Source organism: Bos taurus, chromosome 23, assembly GCF_002263795.3.
Source record: "Bos taurus isolate L1 Dominette 01449 registration number 42190680 breed Hereford chromosome 23, ARS-UCD2.0, whole genome shotgun sequence".
NCBI lineage: Eukaryota > Metazoa > Chordata > Mammalia > Artiodactyla > Bovidae > Bos > Bos taurus.
Genome location: NC_037350.1, coordinates 37,548,237 through 37,573,391, shown reverse-complemented (window position 1 = coordinate 37,573,391; position 25,155 = coordinate 37,548,237). Strand labels below are relative to the sequence as shown.

Here is a 25,155-nt window from a genome sequence, read left to right as displayed (position 1 = left end):
GAGGCTATGGAGGAGATTCTGGTCCTTGCCTCCTCCAGCTTCGGGTGGCTGCCGGCATTCTTCAAATTCTGCTCCTCATTCCAACCTCTGCTGCTGTCTTCACATGGCCATCTCGCCCTCTCTACACATTTCTCTTCTGGGTGTCTAAGAATACTTGTCATTGGATTTAGGGCCCATTCAGATAATCCAGAATGATCTTGTTTCAAGATTCTTAGCTTAATTATATCTGCAAAGACCCTTCTTCCAAATAAGGTCACAATCACAGGTTCTAGAGATCAGTACGAAGATGTGTTTTGGGAGCACTGACACCATTCAAACAGAATCAGGGGCCAATTCTGGGACAATTAGTTGCCTTGGGTCACTGTCAGAGCAAGGGAGAGCGTGGGGTGACTGGCAAGAACAGTCTGGCTCCAGTGCTAGAGCAGTCTGACCTTTGAGGGAAGGTCTTGGGGCTCAGATTTAGGGACCAGTCAGAAGCTGGCCACCGACAGATGAGAGGGTTGGAGTAGGAGCTGCAAAGTTGACCTTGTTACCTTGAACTTCTGAGTCAGGATTCTATAATCCCCCCTAACCAGGACTTGACCGTGCTCCTGCCCTGGAACAAAGCTAAGCTGCCACGGCAAGTGGACATCCGGCGGCAGAGGGAAGATTAGAGGCTGAGTCAGAACTGGACCAAAAAGTGCTACAGCACAATTGCACAAATGAGTAGAATCATAAATTGTTGTTGTTTGTTGTTTAGTCACCAATTTACATCCAACTCTTCTTATGTGACCCCATGGAGTGTAGCCAGGCTCATGGTCTGTGGGATTTCCCAGGCAAGCACACTGGAGTGGGTTGCCATTTCCTTCTCCAAGGGATCTTCCTGACCCAGGGATTGAAACCAACTGTCCTGCACAGGCAGGCAGATTCTTTGCTGCTGAGCCACCAGATAAGCCCAGAATCATAAATACCTATTAATCAAAGTGCTATTATTATTGCTCCTTGTCATCATAATCTTGTGATATCAGTATTAACAATATGGGATCTCATTTAACATACAAGAACACAAGCTTTTAAAGATGAAAGTTAGATAGCCAGTAAGTAGAAGAGGTAGAATTTAAACCCAGATCACTCTGGCTCCAAATCCCCTTTTCTTTCTACTAAAACGTGCCACCTCTCCACAAATTAACTTCCAGCACTTCCTCTTCTCTCTTTGAACCCTTCCCACCCCATCCTGGGGTTCATTAAGCGTAACATGTCAAAATATGTCTTTCTCCACCAAATACCTTACATTAAAAAGTGTAACGTGGCTAAGGTAGAACGGTAAATATTTCAAAGCTTCCTAAACTAGAACCACAGGGGTGGGTCTAGGTGGTTAACATTTGCTACCTGTGACTATGTCCTATCCATCTTACCATGAGCAGTAAGGAGGAGCGTGAGGAGTTCAGGCAGAGATCCTGTGCACAGTCCCAAGTCCTAGACTTGTCTCTTATCTTAAAATGCAGGTCTATAATGAGAGTGCCTGTTGTACCATCACTCCTTCCACAACCCCCACTATATTCACCCAATTCATGCTGTCAGTGATGTACTGTTATTGCTGTTCAATCATGTCCGACTCTTGTAATCCCATGGACTGTAGCCTTGCCAGGCTCCTCTGCCCATGGAATTTTCCAGCCAAGAATACTGGAGTGGGTTGCCATTTCCTACTCCAAGGGTTCTTCTTGACTCAGGGATCGAACCTATGTCTCCTACAATGGAGGATTCTTCACTGCTGAGCCAACGGCAAAGCCCAGTGACATTCTACAGCTGGTGATATCCAAGTAGTTACTAGTTTCTTCCACAGTGACCCACAGTGGAAAGTAACATTGATGATCAAGACCAAGGAAGTTGCTAATACCTTATGCCTCTAGCCCAATGAGGCATTGATGCCCTATGCTGCTACTGCTGCTAAGTCGCTTCAGTCCTGTCCAACTCTGTGTGACCCCATAGACGGCAGCCCACCAGGCTCCCCCGTCCCTGGGATGATGCCCTATGAATACCACCTAATCTGTCCTAAAGATAGTGTCAGTTTGATGACACGTATCATTTATGTTAATAAAGGTTTGGGTACTGGGCCTTGGATCCTCAATTAGCTTGAATGCAAAAACCAAAATTTTCCTAAGCCTGGTGCAAGTTTTAAAAATACTTTGAGCTCACCCTATTTCAGGTAATAAGACTGATATATCTTGTCAGGCTTTTCATAGGACTGGGTATATGAGTTTTGGAAATTAATAATAATAGTCTTGCAAAAGGGCTGGAGGTATTGCAATGCTCATCACCCAGTGAACACCAGATCAGCAGTTATTTTGTACAGTTCTCAGTGACTGGAACTGTAAATGATGACCCAACCTAAGTACACCTTTTCTCTCAACCTGCTCGGGGTCCTTTTCCTGCTCAGTCTCAAAGGCGCAATCTTCAATTTTAAAGTCCATGAATACTTGCAGCAGTACAAAAGTCAGTTTGACAATAATTTAATATTTTTCTGGTGGCAATGAATAGTTTACTTTAAAAAATTCTTTGAAAATATTTTGGAGTAAGTTTGGGTTGTCCTGTCCGAGAACTTGCTAGGAAACCAAAATTGTAAAGTGCTGGTGCCAGGCGTGCGGCGTTTGTTTGGAGCAAGACGTCATTGTGGGAAGCGTGTGCTTCTTTGGATTACCGTTTGGCGGATTAGAACCCCGCCAATCAGTCCTAGGTTAGCCCAGATTAACTGCCCTGGGTGCTTCTGGGCCAGAGGGTGAGGGGTTGGAGGTGTCTGCTGAACTCAAAATTCGCTATAAGATTTCACTTGGCAAAACATTCGGAGTTAATTTTTACTTAAATCCCATCAGGCTAATAATGAAACTACCAGAAATGATCTGGAATGGTAACTAAATGGTGCCCGCAACCACGTCAGTCGAACCTTCTGCCCCCACGATTCTGTCTGCCCACATGCTTCTGTCTGTCAGCCTCGGCCTCGGGATCAGCTCTTGCCGCATTGGTTGGATTTCAGGAAGGGGGAAACCCACGATTTAAAGGGCTCAGTTTCCACCTGCCAGGCGTCATTTGCAAGGTCCAACTTGCCTTTGGCACACACTTGGGAGAATCTCTCGCCGTCGTTCACCTATTACGGTTACTGGTCAAACGAAAGTGAGTCCCCGAAAAGTGTCCCCTTGGTCACCTTGACAATTTCCAAAAGCGAAACTTGCGCTCTAGGTTAAATCCACACTGAGTCTGCGGGGCGCGGAGTCCTGCCCAGGTCAGCAGCGCCCGCCCGGCTGGAGGGCGGGGACGGGGGAGGAGCCTGTACAAGGCGTGGTCTTCCGTGGGAGAGAAGGCAGACTTTACCCCCCACCACCAAAAACCCACACTGCGTCCCAGCCAATCAAGGAAGAGTATGCAAATAGAGGCCCTGTCACCCCGACAACCGTGATGCGCGGCAGCCAATTGGAACCGGCAAGTCGCGGTCCTGCTCCACGATTGGGACGGAAGGAATGAGACAGAGGCCCAATGGGCTGTGGGAACGGTCCTCGGCGGGTTGAGGGGCGGGGATATGCAAATATGGTTTGAAAAGCCGGCGGGAAATCTGAGTTTCGCGGGAGGACCTTGGCGCGTAAACCGTATCCCTTCATTCATTGTCAGCAGCAGCTTCCTGGAGCCATTTTTCAGCTGCCGGCCGCAGCACTCGGGCAGCCGCCGCCGCCTCGCAATCCATTGCATCGGCCGCCCCCGACGCCTCCATCCCCCCTCGGGGCCCGATATCCGTGCGGCCGGGACCCTCCTCTCTCCAGGGCCCCGATTATTTTTGGCCCCCGGGGCCCGTGCGGTGCGGAAAAATAAAAAGAAAAGAGAGAGAAGGGGCTCGGAAGCGCCGGGCGGGGAGGAGAGAAGGAGGAGAGACTTGGAAACTCCGACTGCAAATAATAAAAGAAATTGCAAACAATACGTTAATATTACCATAGCAATAAAAAGAGCAGGAGCGAGAGATGAGAAAGGGGATCCAGCCCGCCCTGGAGCAGTACCTGGTGACCGCCGGGGGTGGGGAGGGGGCGGCTGTCGTCGCTGCGGCCGCTGCAGCCTCCATGGACAAAAGGGCACTGCTAGCCAGCCCCGGCTTCCCCGCCGCCGCCGCCGCCGCCCCGAGCGCGTACATCCAGATCCTCACCACGAACACTTCCACCACCTCCTGTTCCTCCTCCCTCCAAAGCGGCGCCGTCGCCGCCGGCCCCCTCCTCCCCAGTGCCCCCGGCGTGGAGCAGACCGCTGGCAGCCTCATCTACACCACGCCGCACGGACCCTCCGGCAGAGCCGGGCTGCTGCAGCAGCCACCAGCGCTGGGACGCGGCGGCAGCGGCGGCGGCGGCGGCCCTCCGGTAAATGCCCTCCCGTCCCCACCGTCCCCAGCCCGGGCGGGAGGTGGGCTCGCATTGCGCGGGGTGGTGGGCGCGCTGCGGGCCGCCCTTGGTGGGGAGCGCGGGGCCGAGCGTCTCGGGCCTCGGCGGCTGCCCCTCCAACGAGGGTTTATTGTTAAAGACTCGTGTGTTGCCCCCCGCCAGCGCCCGGAGGGTCGGGGGACTCCGCCGCGAGCGCAGGGCGGCGGGGATCGCCTTGGCGCGAACCACATCAAACACTCCGAAACTTTTCGCGGCCCCCCCTCCTCTTCTTTTCCTGCACTTTTCCCTACCCCCACTCTCCCCTCCCCTCCAACTCGAAGCTTCCTCTTTCTCGGGCGTAGGAAGGGGTCACGCCCCGGATGGAGAAGGGGGTGGAGGAGGGAGTAGGGAACTGGGGAGTGGGAGACTCCGGGGGGTGGAAACCGGGGTGGGGGCCCTGGGGGTGATAGCCCCCCCTTCCGGCCTCCAAGGCCCGTTGGCAGCCGGGGGTCCCTAAGGCGTGCTCGGAGTGCAGGGGCTCTGCCAGGTTGCGCTTTGACACATTTGGGGATCTGTTAACTCCCGGCAACAAAGGGGCTGGGGGGAGTGGAGGCGGGCGGTGGAGCACGGATCCGGGTGCCGGCGCGGGCGTGGGCTGTCTAGCGGGTGAGGGGCTCGCGGGCTGGCGGCCCCGGCCTGGGCGCATCCCGGCGGTGGCCGCGGCGGCGCCCGCGTGGCCCGAGCGCCCGGGCCTTCCTCGCCGGGCCCCGGGCCTGCCCTTGACCCGCCTCTCCCCTTGCCCCTTCCTTCCCCCCGCCCTGTCCCCCTCTCCGCCCCCCGGCGACGGAGGGCGGGGGCAGCCGTGTTCCCGTCCCGCCGCCTGGGTCTGTCCCTCTCCCCGGGACCCGCCGGTGACGTTTCGCACACGTGCGCGGAGGACGCGCCTGTGACTGGGGAGGAGGCGGCGGCGGCGGGAGGGGGCGCTGGAGGGGGAGAGGGGGCACCCACTTCCTCCTGCTCGCCGGCTCCCTGGCCTGGGACCGTCCCGGCGCCCTCGCACCCGCCCCCGGCGCGGCCACCCTCCCTCTCCTCTCCCCGGCACCCCCCCCCTCCACGGGCGCCCGCCCTCGCCCGGCGCCGCCGGTCCGCTCGGCCCTCCGGGCCCCCTCTCCAGCCGGCACCCCCCACCTCCCCCCCGGAGCCAGGCTGGTTTCGGAAATGCCCTTACAGCAGCAGGTTAGTGACCGGGACGGCTCGGGGGGCCGCCGCCGCCGTGGGGGCACAGGATTCTGCTGGGGGGCTGGAGCCGTGAGGGTAGGCGGTTGAGCGGGGTTTTGGAGTGGGAACGGGGGGTTGGGTGCTCGAGGGAAATGAGTAAGCAAGAAAAATGTAACTAAGTAAATGCCCCGGCCTCCGGTTCTAGGAACCCAGGGGGCAGGAGTGTCCGCCCCAGGGGGTGGGTATGGCGTTTACGTGGATTTTTTCCTAGGGGGGCCGAGGGATGGGCGATCGGAGGGGGGCTTCTCGCCGATGGCCGAGTTGAGCTCTGTTTTCTGTCTTCCTTCCCTTGTGCTGGAGGGGGAGGGGGGCGGGTCAGAGGGTAGGGTGTCTGTAGGATTCCCAGGCCACCCGCCACCCCCTCCCTTTGTCCCTGTAATTTATAAAGCGCCTTTGAGAGATGATTTAGGTCAGTATGCGGCTTCTTTTTTTTGTTGATACTAGAAAGAAGTGTGGCCGGGAGGTCTTCCCCCTTTCTCCTTTTCTCTCCTGCATTCCCTTCCTCCATGCCTCCAGTCTTCTCCCTCGTGGTGAGGCTTGGCCCCCACGAGGCTAGAAACGAACCAGACCCAGTTTTGATAAATGGTGGGTTGGTCGTACCCAACGTTGACCTCACCTTGTCTCGGCTCCGAATGGGCTGAAATTTGGGGAGACTCGAGATTCTGCAGAGGTCTTTAAGAGCGGCAGCACCCAGGCAGCACTTCGGGGGCAAGAGATGGGTCTGGGAAGAAGGAAATATTTTATTTCCTGACTTTTCTCAATTTCTCCTCGAGTTGGGTCTTTAGTGCTTTTCAGCCCCGGAGATACTTGGTAGGGATGTGTGATACCTTCTCAGTCAAAGGAGCTCTCACCGCGTTTAGTGACTAGGGTCTGCCAGCAGGGGGGAAAAGAGGATAGGACCTGCTCACACATACGGTATCCACTGTGCCGGATTCTGTCACAGAAATATGCCACGCTTTTACTGACATTAAATACTATTACTGACCTTACCTAAACAGGCTTGGATATATTTCAAGCATATATGCCCCCTACTCAGTTCTGCTCCTATATCATAAACCTAATCTGAAACAACCAGCTATTGACATACTTCTGGGATTTGATGCAGATTTATGGGAGGGTAGTTTTGATCATGGGAAATTGCAAGACCACCGGTTTGGTTTTTTTTTTTTAAACTTTTGAATTTTAGCCCACTTGGGCCCAGTCTTTGAAACTGTGTAGCCAAACTTCTCTGTAGTTCATTGTATTTAAGTATAGAAAATTACCCTCACCACCTTCCAAGCTATTTCAAAACTTTATCCTCCTTTTCATGAGATGATTATTCTAAAGACACGAAAACTGTATATAAAGTTTGGTTTCTTTTTTTTTTTTTTTTCTTATCAAAATTGTATTAGCCCTCTATTTAAGTCTTGAACTTTTGTTGATATTCTTTCCCTAAGCAGGAGAGACAGCTCGGGGAGTGCTAAGTGATTGGCTGAGCAAAGAGATCATTTAAACACTTTCCATCCAAAACAGGTTGAGAAATCCTGTTGAGGTTGCCAGAGTTGCAGACCTACCTGGTTCTGATTTCCACGTTCTGTCTTTGCAATTTAAAACTAAGAGCATACTCTTCACCTTTTTTTTTTTTTTAATGTGGAAAAAATCCATATGTATATGTGTATCTATTATTTGTATATATATTATTTATATATATATATATACACACACACACATTTAGTACCACCTTACTGCTGCAATTGCCTGTGTCATTTACAAGTCATCAGATCTTAGGCAAATAACAATCTCTCTCACCAACACTACTGTAAAAAAAAGGGGCAATAAGAAATATGAACATGAAAGTTTTTTTTAGGGTTAAATATGACAGTGCAAGTAAAACACTTAGCACTGAACCAGGCAAATAGTAGATGCCTAATAAAATGGATATCCAGAAATGTTATTTTTTTTTAACTTAGAGAAATAATGTAAGAACCTGTGCACACTGCCCCTTTGTTGACATGTATGAGTAAAATGGCTAAAACTCTTTCTAAAGTGGTACATAACTATACCTAACTGAGTTTTTAAATCCATATGTCATGGCGATCTTCAAGAATGGATAAAATAAGGACACATCACTAGGACAGGCCTGTGTTAGAGATGGCGGTGATATACTACCGCAGCATAAGCTTGTGGCTTGAGTTGTGACAAATGTAGATCAACTCACCCTCACTTTCTGGCCTTGCCCTTCCCTTAATCCCAGGGACCTACCATCCTTGGGTGCAGCCTGTGCTCTGTCGCTTTTGTAGAACTGAGCTCTTCATCATTGCCATGGCATAGACATGCACCAGGTAAACCCAGTTTCAGATGACGAGCTGTTGGACACAGAACAGATCTAGGGAAACCAGAGTCAACAAGCACTGTCTTCTAGAACTGAAGGGGCTTCATCATTTTCTGCCTTTGCTAAAAAGCAGCTGAATGAGTTCATCCCACTTCTAGAAAGTTTGGGATCTATTAATGCAAGCGACAATGACCTGTCACATCTGATTTAATTTGATCCAGCCAGAGCAACCCGCTGATTAGACTTTGGGAAGAAACCCACAATGCTTGAAATTTCTGTGTAAGAATGGAGAAACCATAGGTGCTATAGCTGAGTCTTTTTTTCTTTTTTTTTTCCTGTATGAGTATAAAAGAAGAAAAATGCTGGGTTCCTGTGGTTCTGTACTCAATAATCTTGCTTCTGCTGAGATAGATGGTTAGTGCCAAGTTTAAGCTAGGAGAGAATTTTTAGTCACTACATACCCCAAAATGGAAGTTTTAATATAATGCAGTGCCCAGACTCGGGCAGTACAAATAGCTCTACTATAATCAGTACCCATGGTGCCACTCTAATCATCCTCTGAAACAAAGCACTCTTAAATGTGGCTCTGTGAGCTAAAGAACCCAAGCTTGCGACCAGGAAAGGATTTTTTTTTTCTGTTTTTCTATAAATCGTCACCTTGTGTAATACTTGGAAGAGTAGATTCTGAGATTAATGTTGTGTTGTGTAAAAGCTAACTTGAAAACAGAAAATAATACTCTGAGCTTAGACATGAATAAATAACAGCACCTGGAGATTGAAAGGTTATAGAGAAAAGTGGCTTTTATTCTCATTTCTTACAGGTATAATGCATAGTTGTCTTTTATTGCCATTCCCAGCGATACACCATCCATACCTTTAGCCTACCTCCAAAGGACCTGGACCCATTTGGCAAGGCTTCAAATATTCATAGTTGATTTTCTGGCTGCTTTTCTAATTTGACATGAGTTACATATATTCCATTTGTATGTCCAGTTTTCATCCACTTTCCTAGGCTGACCAACCCCCATTTCTTTTTTAACCATCTGCTTTCTACTAACATTTTAAACTAGGATGAGTGAAAAATCAACCACCGCCTGTGCTCACTAAATCATGTCCCTCCTAGATGTACGTGAAACCACCACAAATAGTGCGTGGCAAAGAAGGTAGCTTGCAATTCTTATCAGACGCTCTGTTTCATTTTAGTTTTTAAATAGAGGAACTTCCCTGAATTCTTTGAGGTACTAAGCATGTGGTTTAATGCATATTTTTCATGCTTGTTAGCAGCTTAAAAATAGTGTTTCGAGTACTGTATTTACAATGGCTGAGAAGCATTTTTTTTTACACTAATCATTTTTCAGGGGACTAAGAAGGCCAGCTAACTGGGAAAGCAGTGAGTATAGGAAACCACCAATGGTATCTTCTTCCTCCTACCCTGACCCCCTCTTTGGCTTCCAAGAGTGACTTGGAAAATGTATCTTACCCAAGGACAAGTTGTACAGCAGAAGAGACAAAAAAGCAGCAACTGGGATGGGGTCAAGGAATCCACAAAGGTGACGGTGGGGATAATACAGAGGGATCACACATACAGCTTCTGCATCAGTAAAAGGGAAATTGGTTTGTTTTCTGTTGTCACTTTTGCTTCACACGCTCTTCCCCCAAAGCAATGCATTTTTAGAACGCCAAGAATGCGTGGGTTACAAGGATGTATTCTCAGGTTGCCTCCAACCTTAACTGCTGTGGCGGCTACGGTCATCTATAGTAGGGGTGCCCAAGCTCCCGGATCAAAGAGGTAAACCCCCTGGTCACCAGGTTGTAATCACAAAGCCTGTGTACCTTGCTTTGCTGGAGAACCTGAGTGAAACAGACCACTGCTTAGGTTTACATCAGCGGAGGTTGATAGAACAGACAGCTGATGGAATAGAGAGGACTTCAGAGGAGGTAGGAAGAATAAAAGTAATTGACTTCTGTCTGCTTTCTATTACTTTAGCCCAACTGTCTGGGGCCATTTCTAGTGTCCCAGCAACATTCTTATAACAAGTCTTACAATTAGCACAGCTGATAATTGATATTCTTGATGGTCTTTGAATCATAACATGTGAGAGCTGTAAAAGCAAGAATCATCATGTGACCCAATGCCCTTCATTTCACAGGTGAGGAAATTAAGACCCAGTGCAGTTGAGTTACTTACCCAAGGTCACAAGCTAACTAGCGACAAAGCCAGAACTGAAACCGGAGACTTGAATTCTTAGAAGCCTCATTCGCCAAGAGAGTTAACTGTGTCCCATGTGCCCTGTATGGGAAAATTGGGATGAGTAGAATGTATTTTAGATTGCCTTCAGGAATGGTTACACTTTTTGAAAATAGACACATACAAAAGTGTCCTTTGAACAGTTGGCTTTAGAGTAACAGCTCATTCTCAAAGATACAAAATAAGCGAAGCTCCTTTAGATGTTCAGTGAAAGGGAATTAAAAAAGAAAAAAAAAACAGAAGGAATGACTGACTCATAGAAACGTGATAGTAGCATGTTTAAAGCTTTCTGTGTTATTTGCAGACTTCTGTGGATATGACACTTCCGGTGCTCGGAAAGTGAAACATACACTTCACTGAGAATAGAACCTGGAAGGATTTTTGCCATCATCTTTGGGAGAGGGGTACGCCGTAGCTCTGGTGTTGGAGGTCTGTCTGGGCCGTCCACATCCTGGGTGACTGCTGTGCTTTTTAGAGGTCAGGCGCCCTTGCCTAGTGACCTTAGACCAGGTGCCCTGCCGTCTTTGAAGATTGCTGGCTAAACAGAATGGCCGGTCAGTTTAACTCTTTCAGAGGAAGTCCTCATCCCCTAAAAGCCAGAACTAATTTCCTTAAAACGTCTTCTTTTAACTCTTGAAATTGAGAAAGCCTAAAAATAGAATCGCTTCAAGCCCTGAAGCCCAAAAGTGAAACATAATCCAGTGTGGCGGTAGTCCACTGACTAGGAGGCAGGGATATGGCTGGTCTATAATCCACAGACCAGAAAGGTGCTACCTGCAGGTACAGTCTCGATCAGGGCAACTGTTGGTGAGACCTGTGGTCAACAGTGAAGCGGATTTCCCCTGAAGGACTCTATGGAGGATGGAGTCCATCTCAGAAAGCAGGGGAGCCAACCACCCTTGGTGCTCCCAGCCAGCTCATGCCTGGCTACCCAGGAGATCCCGTTGGCTCCTCTAGCCTGACTGCTGAGAAAGGCTTCTCCGAGCTCTGGTTTTCATGATCCTGAATGTTGCAGCTCTGGACACTGGGGGTCACGGGAGGTCCACTCAGAGCCTGTAGACTTCACCCCTCCCTGGCCCCTTTTCTGTGTCTGATGCTTTGAGGCTCCAGAAATACAACCCGAGCAGCCACCCTGTGGCCCCATCCATTCTGAGCCTTTCTGGGTTTGGTGGCCCTTAGGAGAGCTGAAAGCTTCTATGTACCGAACCCATGCCCTCCACCTAAAGGGCAAAGTAAACTAAATGATTCAGACGATGGAGCGTGAAGCCACTGTCTGGGTTCTTATTCTTTCACCAATGTGTCACTGGGCAAATCCGCTTAACCTCTGCATCTTCATTTCCTCCCCTGTAAAATGGGGGCATCATCCTACCTACTTCATGGGATTGGGAAGATTAAATGAGTTCATGCCATAAGGTGTCTAGACCAGTGCCTGGCCCATGGGAAGGATTCAGTGGATTCCTGATGGAATTGCTTTTTCTGTTTAGGACTGTCTCTTGGGCCCTTCCTCCGGTGGTTTATTTTCAGAACCAGCCCCAGTGTTCATCCAAAACCAGTGATGCCTCTAAAAATGACGGTGATGGGGAGGAACAGTGAACCGCGAGGCGGGTTCTCCTAAACATATTCTTCAGGATTTTTGTATGTCTTTATAAATTGTGCATGGACTTGGGAGAAAGAGCAGAAAAATAAGCTCTTTATTATAATAGCCCTCTCAGTAGTGATAGTTTCATGACTAGAAATTTTATTTCTGTGATGATCTGTGCTACGAAAGTTGCAACTATTAATGTGATGTCACTTCTGTACAGTAAACGAGGGCTTAAGACAGAATGGTGGAGATCAGGATGTCTGAGGTCTCTGGGCCCTGGCAGGATGGGGAGGACCCCATGTCGGTGTAGGGGAGGGGCTCTGCCTCTGGGCCCCGCTCTCCCTTTCTCAACCCCGGCTGGCAGCGCCCGGTGGTTCCGTGTGTTTGCCTGTTCCTCCCACTTACCCCTCACCTCTCCCTCTGCCTGGCGTTTATAGAAGGATGCTAGAGTGACTTACCAAATTAATTACAACCTCCTCCCTACCGTTTGAGGTCCCGGGAAATCTTGCCCTTCCCGTTCTTCTTCCCAGCTGGGATGCTGGCGGGTGCAGCGTTTAAGGTGCTGCTGCTCTCCTTTGTTGTTCAGTCGCTCATTCATGTCCAACTCTGTGACCCCGTGGACCACAGCTCGCCAGGAGCTTTCTCTCATGCATGTATTTGCTCTTTCCTCTCGGCCCTTCCCGGTGGCCTATCAAGGACACGTCCTGCACAGGGCCTCCCCTGATTCCCAGGGCCTCGGGTCCCCTCCCCTTCCTCGAGTTCCTGCTTCCTTCCTTCCTGTAGCACATTTTAGTTCACCTTCCATCCCCATCAGCGGTGCCCTTGACTTGCTCTTCCTCCAAACCCACAAGCTTCAAGAAAACCAGCCTGTGGTTTGTCTTCATGTTGCCCTTGCCATGGCTTCTTCATCGTGGATGCTCAATTATTTGAGAAGAGGCCTTTTCATCAGGCAGCCATAGTGTGCTTGACACCCCAGTCTTCCTGTCGAGGATGCAAAAGAAGTATGAGGTGTGCGATCCACCCACTCTTTGAGTTTACAGTCTGTTTGGGGAGCCAGGCTTTAAACACAAGCTGAGTTGCAGGCAAGACTAAACAGGAGTCGGGAGGAAAACACGACTCATCTTGTCCTCGGATGTACAGTGTCGGCAGGACGTGCCTGCCGGGCCAGTAGAATGGGGAGGCCATGGCTTCCGTGGTCACCAACCTTAGAGCACATGCAGCTGTACTTCTGGATCACCTGAGCACTGAGGAGAAATACCCCATCTAGATGTGAGATTTTGAAAGTGTCCCAGGTCATTTTAATGTGCATTCAGTTGGAACCTCTGGACTAGGTGGAAAGGGAGGGCTGGGGAGGCTGATCATGGCTGGGAAGACATCTTGAAGCCAAATAGGGAGGTGGGAAGTAGGCATAAGGAGACCAGCTAGACTGGCATCCATAACGGAAATATTCACATCTAACACTGGATACATTGGGATGACTGGTCTAGAATAGAGATCGCCTTCCTGCAAGGGCCGGGGGTATGGGAAAGTGAAAGTGTTAATCCCTCAGTAGTGTCCGACTCTTTGCGACCCCACAGACCATAGCCCACCAGGCTCCACTGTCCATGGGATTCTCCAGGCAAGAATACTGGAGTGGGTAGCTATTCACTTCTCCAGGGGATCTTCCCCACCCAGGGATCAAACTCAGGGCTCCCGCATTGCAGGCAGATTCTTTACTGTCTGAGCCACCAGGGGGGGAATAAGTGGCATGGGGGTTGGTCTTGAACAGAGAAGAAATGCCCTTTCTGAAGAGTGCCAAGGGACCCCGCCCCAGGTTATGGTTGCCAGAGGGGAAAGCAGGCCGCGTTTGTTGCCAGGTCTTCAAGTGTCTTAAAATGGCCAGGAATCTACCAGTTTTTAAATGTTGGCTCAATTAAAAAGGAAAATGTGCAAGCCAAACAAAATAGGTCTCTAGGCCAGATCTGGCTTTAGCTCTGCCTCTCAGCAGTCTCTGGTCTATGGGATAATAATAGCTAATGTTTATCAAGTGCCCACGCGTGGAGGCCACTAAACTAAGTGCTCTACGTGCATTAGCACATTATCCGTATAACCTGTGAAGTGGGTGTCATTATCATGCTTATTCTTCACAGGAAGAAGCAGACAGTGAGGGGTTAAGAGGCTAGCTCAGGGCTCCACTGAGGAGTGAGGCAGGTGAAATTGAACCCAAGGAGCCTGGCTCCAGGGTCTGCTTGTTCCTGGTCTTTATCCTCTATGGTCTCTGTTATGGTAATAATTCTATAGTACGGACCCCAGATACCTATCAAAAAGAAGAGATCCAATGTTTTTTTTCTGAGCTACTCGAGAATAAGAATTGCCTGCAGTGTGTGTTCCAGATGCAGATTTCCAGGCACTTTCTCTACCCTCAGTCAGAGACGTGCCCTGGCCTTCTGGAACACTTGGGAAAAACTGCTGCAGGTGGTTGAGCACAAGCAAAGGTTCTTGTAGCTGGAGTGACCTGCAGAATCAGGAGCTGCCTACAGAATCCGCGCACATTCCATTCATCCCAAGTCCTTCCTCACAGACCCCAGAAACGTGGGCAAGGTGCACCGGTATCCCATACCTACCCTTGTCCCAACTTCTGGATTTCTAGCTCATTGCCAAAGGCAAACCATCCAAAGAAATGTGACCCAAAACCCAAAGGAGGTAAAACAAGGACTTCCCGAAAGGCTGAGAATCTTAGGGGGTCCAAGGGAGCACTGCTGCCTGGCACAGCACCACTGGGAACCAGGGCAATTCACTGGACATCCTGCCCTTGAGGGATTTGCTTTGGCTGATAGTAGGAAGGCTTTCCATTCTGTTGGGTCTGGGCTTGCCTGGAACAGGTTACCACGTGGACAAAAAGCCAGAACTCCCCCTGGAAAGAGAAGTGGGGCATACCCTTTAGAGCATGGGCGCTACAGTGTCGATGAATCTAGAAGCAGGACAGCAGCAGGGATGGTGTGAAAGGCAAGATGGAAGAGAGAAGAAATAGATGGCCTTGGCTCCCCACATGGTTAGCTTATGGGGCTGAAAGAATGGACTGAGTTTTTCCTCCATCAGGGTTTGTACCACGTGGAGGGAATGATGAGTTTGGAATGTGTTGGCTGTGAGGGATGCCAGGGGCCACCCAACTTTCAAAGAGGCTGGGACCCAGCACTAGAAATATGGCTTTGGCACAGAGGTTAGAGGGGAAGGCTTGATGAACAACAGCCAGCCAAGAACGATCTCCCTAGCTTAAAAAAAAAAAAAAAAAAACTGTGGTGCTGCAAAAACCTTTCATTTTCACTTCTCCCTTTATAATATGAAAACGAGACAGATTCATCAGGTTGATTTGGGCGGGGGGAGGATCAATACTGTCAGGGCTCCCAGAGACGAGCCATCAGTTGTTATTTATGACGTGCTTTCCCAGGTCTGGGCCTGGCTCCTGGCTGCTTTGAGAAAGCCCACAGTTTGCAACCTCTCAGAGCAAAGACGAGCCAGCTGGAGAGAGCTGTGCATAGAGAAAGGTCACATAATTATGTCTTGAACTAAGATGGCTTTTTTGACCATGATTTCCTAGGCTCTCTGATTTTATTTAAAAAAAAAAATCTTGGATTTATTTTCTTAAGCCCTCACATATTAAAGTTTAAAAATGAAAGAGCCATGTAAATTCTTTGTTATTGATTTTTAAATATGTAACTTGTGTTTAAGCCTGTTTGCAATAACCCTTGAATTGACCGATTTTTGTTGGTGTGGTGTATACCCAAACTTGTGATGATTCCACTAATAATGTGGTAAAGTTTTCAACCTTTTCTATTCCTGTTTTCCTTGCCAGCATCTCAGACACTCTAATCCTGGAATTGGTCTTTAGGAGGGAGGTTTTCAACTCTGGGGACCCATGGCATTGGTTGTGGGGTACGGAAGGAGCAGAGGGCTTGGCGATCTGGCTCCAGAAATGGGCCCTGTCACTTACCAGCCTGTGATCCTTCACAAATTCCATCTATGAGCTGTAACTACCAAAAATAGTGTTCCTGTCTCCTTCCGTAATTGAAAGGATTCAATGAGCTATGTTTATAGGAAGTGTACTGTGCATTCCTAACTTAGTGTATACACCCCACCTCCCCTCCTCCATGGTAGGAGCTCTTGAGAATTGATTACATCTGAATTCTCAGTGTTTTTAACCATTGGAGGGAAAACAAACTACAGGACAGATACTGAGCACTGAGCTGACTGGGTTCCCAGTATTCTGGGTGCTCCAGTGACTAAGATACTCTTGCCTTCAAGTTCATCAGGAGATCAGTTTAGTCGCTCAGTCATGTCCGACTCTTTGCTACCCCGTGAACCACAGCACGCCAGGCCTCCCTGTCCATCACCAACTCCCGGAGTCCACCCAAACCCATGTCCATTGAGTCGGTGACGCCCTCCAACCATCTCATCCTCTGTCGTCCCCTTCTCCTCCTGCCCTCAATCTTTCCCAGCATCAGGGTCTTGTCAAATGAGTCAACTCTTTGCATCAGGTGGCCAAAGTATTGGACTTTCAGCTTCAAAACCAATGAACACCCCAGACTGATCTCCTTTAGGATAGACTGGTCGGATCTCCTTGCAGTCCAAGGGACTCTCAGGAGTCTTCTCCAACACCACAGTTCAAAAGTGTCAATTCTTCAGCACTCAGCTTTCTTTATAGTCCAACTCTGACATCCATACATGACCACTGGAAAAACCATAGCCTTCACTAGATGGACCTTTGTTGACAAAGTAATATCTCTGTTTTTTAATATGCTGTCTAGGTTGGTCATAACTTTCCTTCCAAGGAGAAAGCATCTTTTAATTTAATGGCTGCAGTCACCATCTGCAGTGATTTTGGAGCCCCCAAAAATAAAGTCTGACACTGTTTCCACTGTTTCCCCATCTATTTCCCATGAAGTGATGGGACCGGATGGTCTTAGTTTTCTGAATGTTGAGCTTTAAGCCAATTTTTTTACTCTCCTCTTTTCACTTTCATCAAGAGGCTCTTTAGTTCCTTTTCACTTTCTGCCATAAGGGTGGTGTCATCTGCATATCTGAGGTTAGTGTTATTTCTCCCGGCATTCTTGATTCCAGCTTGTGCTTCCTCCAGCCCAGCGTTTCTCATGATGTACTCTGCATAGAAGTTAAATAAGCAGGGTGACAATATACAGCCTTGACGTACTCCTTTTCCTATTTGGAACCAGTCTGTTGTTCCATGTCTAGTTCTAACGGTTGCTTCCTGACCTGCATACAGGTTTCTCAAGAGGCAGGTCAGGTGGTCTGATATTCCCGTCTCTTTAGAATTTTGCACAGTTTATTGTGATCCACACAGTCAAAGGCTTTGGCATAGTCAATAAAGCAGAAATAGATGTTTTTCTGGAACTGTCTTGCTTTTCCGATGATCCAGTGGATGTTGGCAATTTGATCTAGGGGAGATGAAAGGAGTTTTTCAGTAACTAAGATGAGAGAAAAGATGGTGAGGGCCCTAAGAGAGTATGGATGAAGTTTCTTAGGCATCCAACCTGGGGGCGAGCACGGATAAGGATTTTGGAGGTTCAAAACTGGAGCAGCGTTTCGGCACCGTTGACACTTTGGCCAGACTCCTCCTCGTGGTGGGCAGGTGGTCCCATGCACCTTGGGGTGTTGAGCAGCGTCCCTGGCCTCTGCCCACTAGATATCTGTAGCACCTTCCAGTTACGAGAAGCAAAGTATCTCTGGACATTGCCATTGTCCCTTGAGGGTAAAACCCGCCCGCACCTCTCCCTGGCCCCCTCCCTGGGCCTGTTGATGAACCACTGAACTAGCTCTTTAACTTGGGCATGCTCAAGCCCCACATGGAACCACATGGAACCCCAGCACTGGGATCACTGTCCACCACTGAAAGATGATACAGAAAAAACCAGCTCTGTGTAGCCAGCAAAGCCCTGCCTGTTTTATGATCAGGCAGGCGCACTAGGAATGGGCCACTCGAAGCCCCTCCCTAACCTGGAGAAGAAGAGATCAAAGTCTGCAGTTCCAAGAAGGCCAAAGAAGTTTTGCATTTATCATTGACTCAACTGGGTAATTAAGAAAAGACTTTCTGAAAAAACAGGGACCTTCTGCTCGGGACCAGCTTCTCCACTGATAGACTAAGGACTTGGTCATATCACTTACTTTCCAACCTGTTTCCTCACCTGTTAAGTGAGGAGAGTCAAGGTTTCCATCTCGTAGGTAACTGTACAAATTGAGCGCCCAGCGCTGGCCACGTACACTCCGAGATATTGGTTGTCATCATGTGTATCGTTATTGCTGTTGCAGTCATTGCTGTCAAGCTGAGCTTCCCTCTCAGGGCAGTTCAGCTATTAAAAACCATTCCCTTCATTGCTGGTGTTTCCACAGGAACTTTCCTTGTACCTCTATCTCCGTGCCAGCCCCAGTTTCCACCATGGGGCAAACTGATCCATTTGACTTACTTAGCAGGTATGTTTGGGGCACTGAGTATATATGTCAGCCCCCATTCTAAGTTCTGGGATGCAGCAGGGTAGGCACAAAAATCCCCTGCCTTCATGTGGTTTGGATCACGATTGATGAAAATTTTGCCACATTTTGGCAAAATAGCCACCTCCCCCCAACCTCCTACTGTTCCTTTTTTTTTTTTTTTTAAATTGGAGGATAATTACTTTACAATATTGTGGTGGTTTTTGCCATGCATCAACATGAATCAGCCACGGGTGCACATGTGCGCCCGTCCCCCTCCAGCCTGACACCTCTCCTTCCACCTCTCTCCCCACCCCATCCCTCTGGGTTGTCCCAGAGCACCCGTTCCTGTGTTAGATGGATCCTGTTCTGTTTTTTTTTTTTTTTTTACAATGTTCTTTCTTAAATCAATGGTTCTAGATCAGCAACAGCACTCAGGCTGTTAGAAATGCAAATTTTGGATTTATATCCTAGACCTACTGACCCAGAAATTCTGGGTGTGGCCAGCAGCTTGGGGTTTGACAGGTACCCCCAGCCCTGGGTTGAGAGGCATGGTTTGGGGAAAGATGCCCCTCAACAAAAAGGACTAGGGGAAACCAAGGTCTGAGTTGGGCTGTGTTACGTGCTGCCATCAGAGAGGGAGTTGGCCATAAAATGTGTATGTGAATCGCTCAGTCATGTCCAACTCCTAGTGACACCATGGACTCATGGTAGCCCGCCAGGCTCCTCTGTCCATGGAATTCTCCAGGCAAGAATACTGGAGTGGGTTGCCGTTGCCTTCTCCAGAGGACCTCCCTGACCCAGGGACCATACCTGGGTCTCCTGCATTAGAGGCAGATTCTTTACTATCAGAGCCACCAGGGAAGCCCTGCCCAATATAGTACATTTCCAAAAACAGCAGAGCTTATGAAAGACAGTCTTAGATGTATCAAGACAGTTCAAAACTGGCAGCGTGCTTTGATCTCTTCCGGGCCTGGCCTCCCTCCTTGAAATAGGAGGATCCTGCAAGCCACAGCGCAGAACTCAGTCACAGACATTCTTAGCCTTCTTTGGGCTTTTCAGCATCCTGTGAATGGGAAAACTGCTTCCTTCCCTTTTCTCCAGAAGCTTGTGATGTGTGTGTTTGACAGTTATGCTCCTTCTTTTAATGTCTTCTCTTTTAATCATCCTCTTATCTATCTGAAAGTGAAAGTGAAAATGAAGTCGCTCAGCTGTGTCTTGACTCTTTGCGACCCTCTGGGCTGTAGCCCACCAGGTTCCTCTGTCCACGGGGTTTTCCAGGAAAGAATACTGGAGTGGGTTGTAATTTCCTTCCCAACCCAGGGATCGAACCCAGGTCTCCTGCACTGCAGGTATCTACCACCTGAGCCACCAGGGAATCCCATTCTTTTCTATCTAGCACCAGTAAAAAAAAAAAAAAACCCTCACATCATAAGCCAGCTAGATGGACCAGGCTTCCCTGAAGATGAAATGGTAGCTCTCCGTACTCGTCTGGTAATTTGGGTATTTAAAGATACCATGAGGAGTAAATGAAACGAGAGACCCTGGGCCAGCGTCCAGCCTGGAGCTGGGCACACAGTGTCCAGCCACTTGATAAATTCCCGCCCCTGTTCCCAACTCATTATGAAAACCAATAAAGGCATTAAATAGATACCACAGTTATTTGTGTGAAAAGCTTTTGACTATAGACAGTTTGAATGAGTATGAATAACCATCATATAAATTATAACCCAAATCATGGAATCAGAAGTTTTGATCTGTTAAAACTTGTATTAAATATGTATGTAATTAAATAAACTTTAGAGACTTAAAAGAAGTAGATGTTACCTGATTTTTCTCTTTTTTTTTTTCATGAAAATGGATTTTTTTTTTTTCCTTTGTCTGAAAGACATGTGGGAACTTAGTTCCCTGACCAGGATTTGAACATGCACCCTCTGCATTGGAAGCATGGCATCTTAACCACTGTACTGCCAGGGAAGTCCCAAAGATGGATTTTTATTTTTTTAAAGCCCTAATCAGATTAACAGAAATTCTTTACTTCTGCACTAACCCAAACCTGGTTCTGTTTATATGGAATCTGTTAATGTAAGAGCCATCTTCAGTTTACAAATGCTAATTAATTACTATTATGTTGATTATGTTAAAAGGCGTGTTTGAGATGGACTGATGGTTCCTTTTGATAAAGGGTTGTGTCTTGAAAATGCACGTGGAAGGTTATAAAGCTTTTCTGTGGTCCAGCTTGGACCTGTTGCTGTCTGCTTCTACAAGTGCCTCTCTGGCCATCGTTAGGCCTTTCCTCCCCCCACTTCCATCTGCCCACCTTCAGCCAAAACAACTTCTGGTTACAATGATGTCTTTCAGTTTGCCATTTGTGGTTGATTGTATTATAGAGGTTGGGAAAGTAAGGCGAGCAGTACTCATTTCTTGCTTCCTGCCTTGCTCGAGAATAAGGATCAGCTTTTCTCAGTCCTTGACTTTGAGCGTTCACTCCTGTATATGGTTAAGGGTGGCCAAGGTGTGGCCCTGCAGTGCCGCCCCTCTGAAGGTCTGTTATGACGCGGTGCCCACCGCCCTTTCCAAAACCAGGTCTGGGAACCAGGGTGTGGGCTTCCCCTGTGCCGTGCAGAGTAAAAGAAGTATCTAGACTAGAAGTAAAAGACTAGAGCCATGCTGGCTGCATAGTTGAGTTTCATAAATATTTTTTTGATGGATCTAAACAAGCATCATCACATTTGACAGTAACAGGTTACTGAGCGCTGGAGTTTTGCTGTAATAGAAGAATAATGTTACAGTGGTCAGCTTGTGGGCTGCCGCTTTGAAGTCAGCTAAATCTCCGGCTCTTTGCACCTTGGAGAAGTGCAGTCAATCAGACTAGACATAGACCCCAACTTGGCACGATTAAGGACTTTATTTATTTATTGCCCTGGGGACTACTTGGTGTAAATCAGAGTTCTGGAGGTTGATGAACTGGAATGCAAACTTACTAATTTACTCTGAGAAACATAACTGCCAAGTGGACAGTTGCAGAAATTGGTGTTGCCTTGGGTTTGCAATCAGAAGGTTATTAGCTGAGTCAGAATACGGGGTTTGACTCATCCTGTTAGCATCTTCCCACTGTGCTGGCTCCCCTCTGGAGCTCACCTGCAGGGTCGGGAGGCCTGCCTTCTGCTGGAAGAACATAATGGACACTGTCATTTACTCAGGCGTCCCGTGGTGTCTGTTAGGATAACACTGACTTTGTTGCCTTTTTTAAGGGAAAATACTTGTTTTTAGTCCAGGTTTGTTATTTAAAGAAATCAAAGATGGTCTAAGTCAGTGAAGTAAAATTTGAAATACCCTCTCCACTCCCTCCTAGTCCTGCTTCACTTTCCAGAGGTGACTACCACAGCTTGGTTTGTCCCTTTTATATCCACTTGCAAATATATATGTTATATGCAGATGCAAGTTGCAGCTTGCAGTTTGTACTTAACAGGTATTAGATGCATTTCCATCTTAATGTCCGTTACACCTTGTATGTGACAGTCACTCAGTCATGTCTGACTCTTTGCAACACCATGGACTATACAGTCCTTGGAATTCTCCAGGCCAGAATACTGGAGTGGGTAGCCGTTTCCTTCTCCAGGGGATCTTCCCAACCCAGGGATTGAACCCAGGTCTCTCGCATTGTAGGCAGATTCTTTACCAGTTGAGCCACCAGGCAACTGCTGCCCATTATATGGGATATGCCACAATGTAGTTAATTCTTCCTATTTGATTTTTATTCCTAACTTTATAAACGGTTGTACACTGAATATCCTTGTACATATGTTTTTGTGCGTACATGTATTTCTGAAGGTTAGATTTCTTTAAAAATTTATTAATTCAGGTATAGTTGATTTAGAATATTATATTCAGGTATACAACATAGTGATTCAAATTTTTTATAGATTACACTCCATTCAAAGATCTTATATGTAGACTTCTATACATATATTGAATTTGTAGATTGTATTGTATATATTATATTGAATATGTAGATACATTCATATCTATGAATGCATATTCATATTATATTGCGTATGTAGATTTCTATACATATATTGAATTTCTGTCACAGGGCACTTATAGTAAAATGCTGGATGGTTGTTGTTTAGTCACTAAGCCACGTCTGGCTCTTTTGCACCCTCATGGACTATAGCCTGCTGGGCTCCTCTGTCCATGAGATTTTTCTAGGGAAGAATACGGGAATGGGTTGCCATTTCCTTCTCCAGGGGATCTTCTCGACCCAGGGATTGAACTTATGTCTCCTGCATTGGCAGGTGGATTCTTTACCACTGAGCTACCTGGAAACCCAAAATGCTGGATAGATAGGGCCAAATTGTCACCGATTAAAAGCCAAAGCAACTCTTCTTCCTCTCACCAGTATGGAGAATGCTTCTTTTCTCATACTCTTTACAATGTGAGATCATGTTAGTTGTTTTGCAGTTTTGCTCATGATGATTTTGCTAGAAATGCTAGATTCTATCTCTCGATTCTTGTTTTGTGTTTCTTTAATTATACGACTGTCATCACCACCACTGCTGCTATTATTACTGCTGCTGGTTAATAATATCTGTTGGATGTTTTATGTGACAGGATTGTTTTAAGCACTTTAAATGAAATTTACTAATTTAAAGTTCAACATCCCTGTGAATGTGCTATGATTATTGTTGTGATTTTACAGATGATGAAAGAGAGAGGAATTAGTCAATTTAAGCATCTCTGCCTAATGTATTTCTGAGTTGCTTCTTTGAATCCTTTATCATTTGTGTTTATACAGCTATTTATAGTTTTACTGATTTATTGGAGCTTCTCAGATACTGCACTTGCTCTGTATGTATGTGTGTGCACACGTGTGTGTACTAAATATTTTTTTTGCCAGTTTGTCGTTTTTCTTTTCTATGAGATGTATTTCTCTGTACAGAAATTCTGCTCATTTTTTAATATATAAAATTATAGTCTTTACTTTTGTCAGTTTGGCGGCCCTTCCTAATCCCCAAATTATAAACTATTCTCCGTTTTCTTCTTCTGATCTTATAATTTTATTATTTTGATGCTTAACCTCTTTGGAAGGGGTTATGTGTAGGTGTTAGAGATCTGACCCCGTATTTTTCCCAGATGGATAGCTAGTTACACTAGTGCCATTTATTGAGTGGCTCAGCCTTTACCCGTGAATGTGAAATGCCACTTGTGTTGTGTGTGTGTGTACATGTGCGGCCTCGTGCACGGATCTTTGTTGATCAGTACCTGGACCTTCTACTCTGCTCTGCTGATATCTTTGTCTCTTTCTAAGGAAATACCATCCCTCTAAATACAGTAATTTTATGCTATGTTTTGCTATAAATTGGAAAAATCCCATCCCCTTTCATCTTATACTTGGTTTTTTCATTAAAATTGCTTTTTATTATTGAGTCATTATTGGTTTTCATTATTCATTCTTGCAATTGTACAGACTGGGGTTCTCTCTCCCCTCTCCACTGTCAATTTGGGGCCATAAGAAAGATAACAGTTGCCTACTTTATTGTGACTGAACCACCACCACAACAACCTGATTGAATAGTTTTGTGCACAAGGAATGGCAATGAGCATCTTAAATACATTATTTCATCTTGTAAAGCAACCCTCCCTCATCTGTCAAGGGGGAAGGTGAGGCTCAGTGGTTAAGCTGTTTGTCCCCAGCTACATTTCCAGACGAAAGGATTTCAAACCTCTCTCTTAACTCTGATGCTCCCTGCCCACCCCTAGACACGTGGAGTCTCTTCATGGGATACCTACAGGCCTTTGTCTGGGGGGGGTTATCAAGTGTTTCCATGTTCTTCGGGGCAGTTGATGGCACTTAAGCAGTCTTTATTGTGTGAAGAAGACCTAACAAGATCCCTCCTAAGGACTCAAACATTGGGGCAGCAAGAGTTGAAAGACCTGGCTTTGCCAAGAGTAGTTTTTCCAATTTAGGATGAGTCAAGGTGGGGCCACAGTGTAAAATATAGAAAGTGAGAGGAGAGAAATCACTTAGCAGATGCTTCTTAGGCTGGATACTGGTTTAACTCATCCTCGGCTCTGAGAGCATCTTTGGGTCAGGGCATGGATCATACAGAGGTGAGGTATACACAGTCCTGGATGTTAAAGGAGAGGCATTTTGATGGAAGAGGCCACAGACAGGACTCTGGGAGCTTCTACAGTTTCAGAGAAAGGGCAGCACGTGTTGGAGGAACAAAGGCCTGCAGAGATCCTAAGAGAAGGGTTTAAATAGGAATGCTTTCTCTCTCTGTCTAAATCCATCTACCTACCAATCTATGGGGCTTCCCACGTGGCGCAGTGGTAAAGAATTCACCTGCCAATGCAGGAGACACAGAGACACGGGTTCAATCCCTGGATTGGGAAGATCCCCTGGAGTAGGAAATGACAACCCAGTTCAGTATTCTTGCCTGGAAAATTCCCTGGACAGAGGAGCTGGCGGGCTACAGTCCACGGGGCTGCAAAGAGTCGGTCATGACTGAGCAACTGAGCACCAGTCTAAGACGTCCTGTCCCACTGCTGGTTGCCTCTGGATTCAGTTTCTCTCAGGTGCCTTCTGTGGGTTTTAAGGGTGAAAGTAATTTTCTTCGGAGAACTTTGAAACTGCCTCCCAAACAAGTCCAGCTGAGCTCCCACCAGGAGTCGTGGAAAAGTAATCCTATTTATTAGTAGTAGTATATTGATTTTGTGTGTAAAATGGACCCAGAGGCCTGTGACAATGAGTCCATTTGAAATTATAATTTAAAATACCTAACAGAATAGCCGGGCAGAACTACCACCCCCTGAATGTAAATTATTAGATGCTTAGTGAATTTCTCGTGTGCAGTAAATTGGCAATCAGCAGGTCAAATTTTGTTTTTTAATATCCTAAATT

At 47.2% G+C, this 25,155-nt stretch overlaps 1 protein-coding gene across 2 annotated transcripts in view; it reads left to right on the top strand.

Annotated features, from left to right (window-relative positions):
- The first annotated feature begins 3,915 nt into the window (after positions 1–3,915).
- Positions 3,916–25,155, top strand: part of E2F3 (E2F transcription factor 3) — an 84,336-nt gene continuing 63,096 nt past the window's right edge. The window contains exon 1 of one of the 2 annotated variants that reach the window (NM_001192838.1): positions 3,916–4,370. In NM_001192838.1, the coding sequence (NP_001179767.1) occupies positions 3,984–4,370 (387 nt within the window). In that variant the 5' untranslated portion in view covers positions 3,916–3,983. Of the gene's footprint in view, positions 4,371–4,809; positions 5,607–25,155 lie in introns of those variants that run through there. The other variant, XM_010818494.4, reaches the window with a different exon arrangement.